The sequence below is a fragment of the Morone saxatilis genome, unplaced genomic scaffold, assembly GCF_004916995.1.
Source record: "Morone saxatilis isolate NCDOM2014 unplaced genomic scaffold, NCSU_SB_2.0 Contig23, whole genome shotgun sequence".
Taxonomy (NCBI): domain Eukaryota; kingdom Metazoa; phylum Chordata; class Actinopteri; family Moronidae; genus Morone; species Morone saxatilis.
The window spans coordinates 49,866-52,384 of record NW_023339796.1 but is presented as its reverse complement, the minus strand read 5'-3'; the positions used below and the strand labels follow the sequence as shown (position 1 = coordinate 52,384).

At 35.9% G+C, this 2,519-nt stretch overlaps 1 protein-coding gene across 1 annotated transcript in view; it reads left to right on the top strand.

Annotated features, from left to right (window-relative positions):
* LOC118334387 (nucleolar transcription factor 1-like) overlaps positions 1-2,519 on the top strand; it is a 14,275-nt gene that overhangs the window by 1,768 nt on the left and 9,988 nt on the right. The window contains exons 2-6 of the mRNA XM_035670289.1: positions 638-733; positions 954-1,129; positions 1,759-1,842; positions 1,928-2,083; positions 2,169-2,233. Of these exons, the coding sequence (XP_035526182.1) occupies positions 676-733; positions 954-1,129; positions 1,759-1,842; positions 1,928-2,083; positions 2,169-2,233 (539 nt within the window). The 5' untranslated portion in view covers positions 638-675. The remainder of the gene's footprint in view (positions 1-637; positions 734-953; positions 1,130-1,758; positions 1,843-1,927; positions 2,084-2,168; positions 2,234-2,519) is intronic.

Below are 2,519 nucleotides of genomic sequence, written 5' to 3'. Positions count from 1 at the left end.
AGTATTAATATACAGTTTATGTAATTATCATTCAGTTAGTATATTATATTCGAGTAAAATAATTAAATATTGAGGATTACGTATTAATTACATTTAGTTTCAAATATTACATTAGTATTAATATTAGAGTTAAAGTATTAATATTACAGTTAGTATTAATATTAGATTAAAGTATTAATATTTAACAGTTAGTATTAATTTAGAGTTAAAGTATTAATAAACAGTTTAGTATAATATTACAGTTATATTAAAATATCAGTTAGTACTTAATTATTACAGTTAGGTATTAATATTACAGTTAGTATTAATATAACAGTTAGTATTAATATTGAAGAGTTAAAGTATTAATATTCAGTTAGTATTAAATATTAGACGTTAAAGTATTAATATTACAGTTACTTTAACTGTTATATTAATACTATTAATTTTATAGTAAGTATTTGATCTACAATTACTGATTATATGTTGTATTAATAATCTAGTTATTCAGTAAGTGTAGTGAACTGTAAAGTACATCTCCATGGCAACTGAGCTCACTGATGAAGACCATGTGATGCAGATAAAAAGCTCTGACATGAAGTTAGATCAGTTCAGGTGTCGTGTGTGTGTCAATAAAGTTGTGTTAATGTGTGTGTAGAGCAGGGAGGGGGCGGAGTCTCCGTCAGTCGCTGCAGGATGAACGGCAGCAGCAGCGTCTCCAGAGCTCAGAGCGCCAGGATCAAAAGTGAGCCAGGTAAAGTGCTGTCACCTGTCGCAGTCACCTGTCGCACTCACCTGTTACTCACCTGTTACACACCTGTTACTCACCTGTTACTCACCTCTTACTCACCTGTCGCACTCACCTGTCGCACTCACCTGTAACTCACCTGTTGCCCTGGGAGCACAGTGTTGTCCTGGTCCTTTAAAGAGAAGGTTGCACCTGTCTTACCTGTCCAGGTGTGTTCTGTGTTTAGATGAGTGGAGTAAGGAGGACTGTCTGACTCTGCTGGAGCGGATTCGCAGTCTGCTGCCGGACGGAGACGGCATGAAGTATAAAACCACAGAGTCGCACTTCGACTGGGAGAAAGTTTGTTTCGGCAGCTTCACCGGAGACATGTGCCGGCAGAAATGGCAGAAAGTGTCCTCTGAGGTACCGACCACGGTGGCCATCTTTATTCTACCAAACAGGACACAGCAGTTAAACGTTTTAAAAGGACACAAAAAGGATGTTTTAATTTGAAAATACAGTGAAGGTATTCTACTATGGCTCAATTTTAAACCATTAATCCATCATTCCACCTTAAACTCATCATTCAACCTTAAATTCAAAGCCCTTAAGCCCTGCTTCATTGGTTCATTAAGAGCTTGAATGGTGAATTAATAGTTTAAAATTGAGCAACAGTAGAATACCTTTACTGTTTTTCAAATTAAAACTTATTTTTTGTCTCTTTTTAAAGGTATAACTGCTGTTTCATGAAAATTAAATAAGAAATAAAGGCTTGATTAATAGTTTTTATATTTGAATTCATAGTTGATGTTATTTTTAGTTTTTGCAGTCTTTATAAAATATTGCGGTTTAGTTTGTTGAATATAATTATTAACATTCGGTGTACTACAGTAGATTTGTAAATTCTACAACAAAGGACCCAGAACTGAACAGAATTGAATTGAATTGAATTGAATAGAACAGATCCCTGAGGAACCCCAAACACAAACCTCTGATGTTATTGATTAGCCAATGGTTTGGCTGTATTGGTTATTTCTGTTTCTGTGTTTCAGGTTCGTAAGTACAGAACGATGACGGAGCTCATTGTAGACGCCACAGAGTTTGTGAAGAATCCATACAAAGGCAAGAAACTGAAGGTGAGTCAGCTGATCCAGCTCAGGAGACCAGGTTTTGTTTAGGGTCTGTTCCTCTGACCCCTAACTTGACCCCTCTTGTATTCAGACTCATCCAGATTTCCCCAAGAAACCTCTGACTCCGTACTTCCGCTTCTTTATGGAGAAACGAGCCAAATACGCCAAAATCCACCCGGAGATGAGCAACCTGGACCTGACCAAGATCCTGTCCAAGAAGTACAAGGAGCTGCCTGACAAAAAGAAGGTCTGGATCAGATTCCAGAGTCCAGAGTGAGCAAACCCACCCAGTTACTCCTGATTCAAATATGTTCTTTATTTTATTTCTGCAGCAAAAGTACATCACCGAGTTCCAGCGAGAGAAAGAAGAGTTTGAGAAGAACATGGCGAGATTCAAGTGAGTTCTGTTAACTAACTTTACCTGTTAACTAATTGCTAACTAACTTTATTTGTTAACTAACTTTATCTGTTAACTAACTTTATCTGTTAACTAACTGTTAACTAACTGTTAACTAACTTTATCTGTTAACTAATTGCTAACTAACTTTATCTGTTAACTAACTTAACTAACTGTTAACTAACTTTATCTGTTAACTAACTGCTAACTAACTGTTAACTAACTGTTAACTAACTTTATCTGTTAACTAACTGCTAACTAACTGCTAACTAACTGTTAACTAACT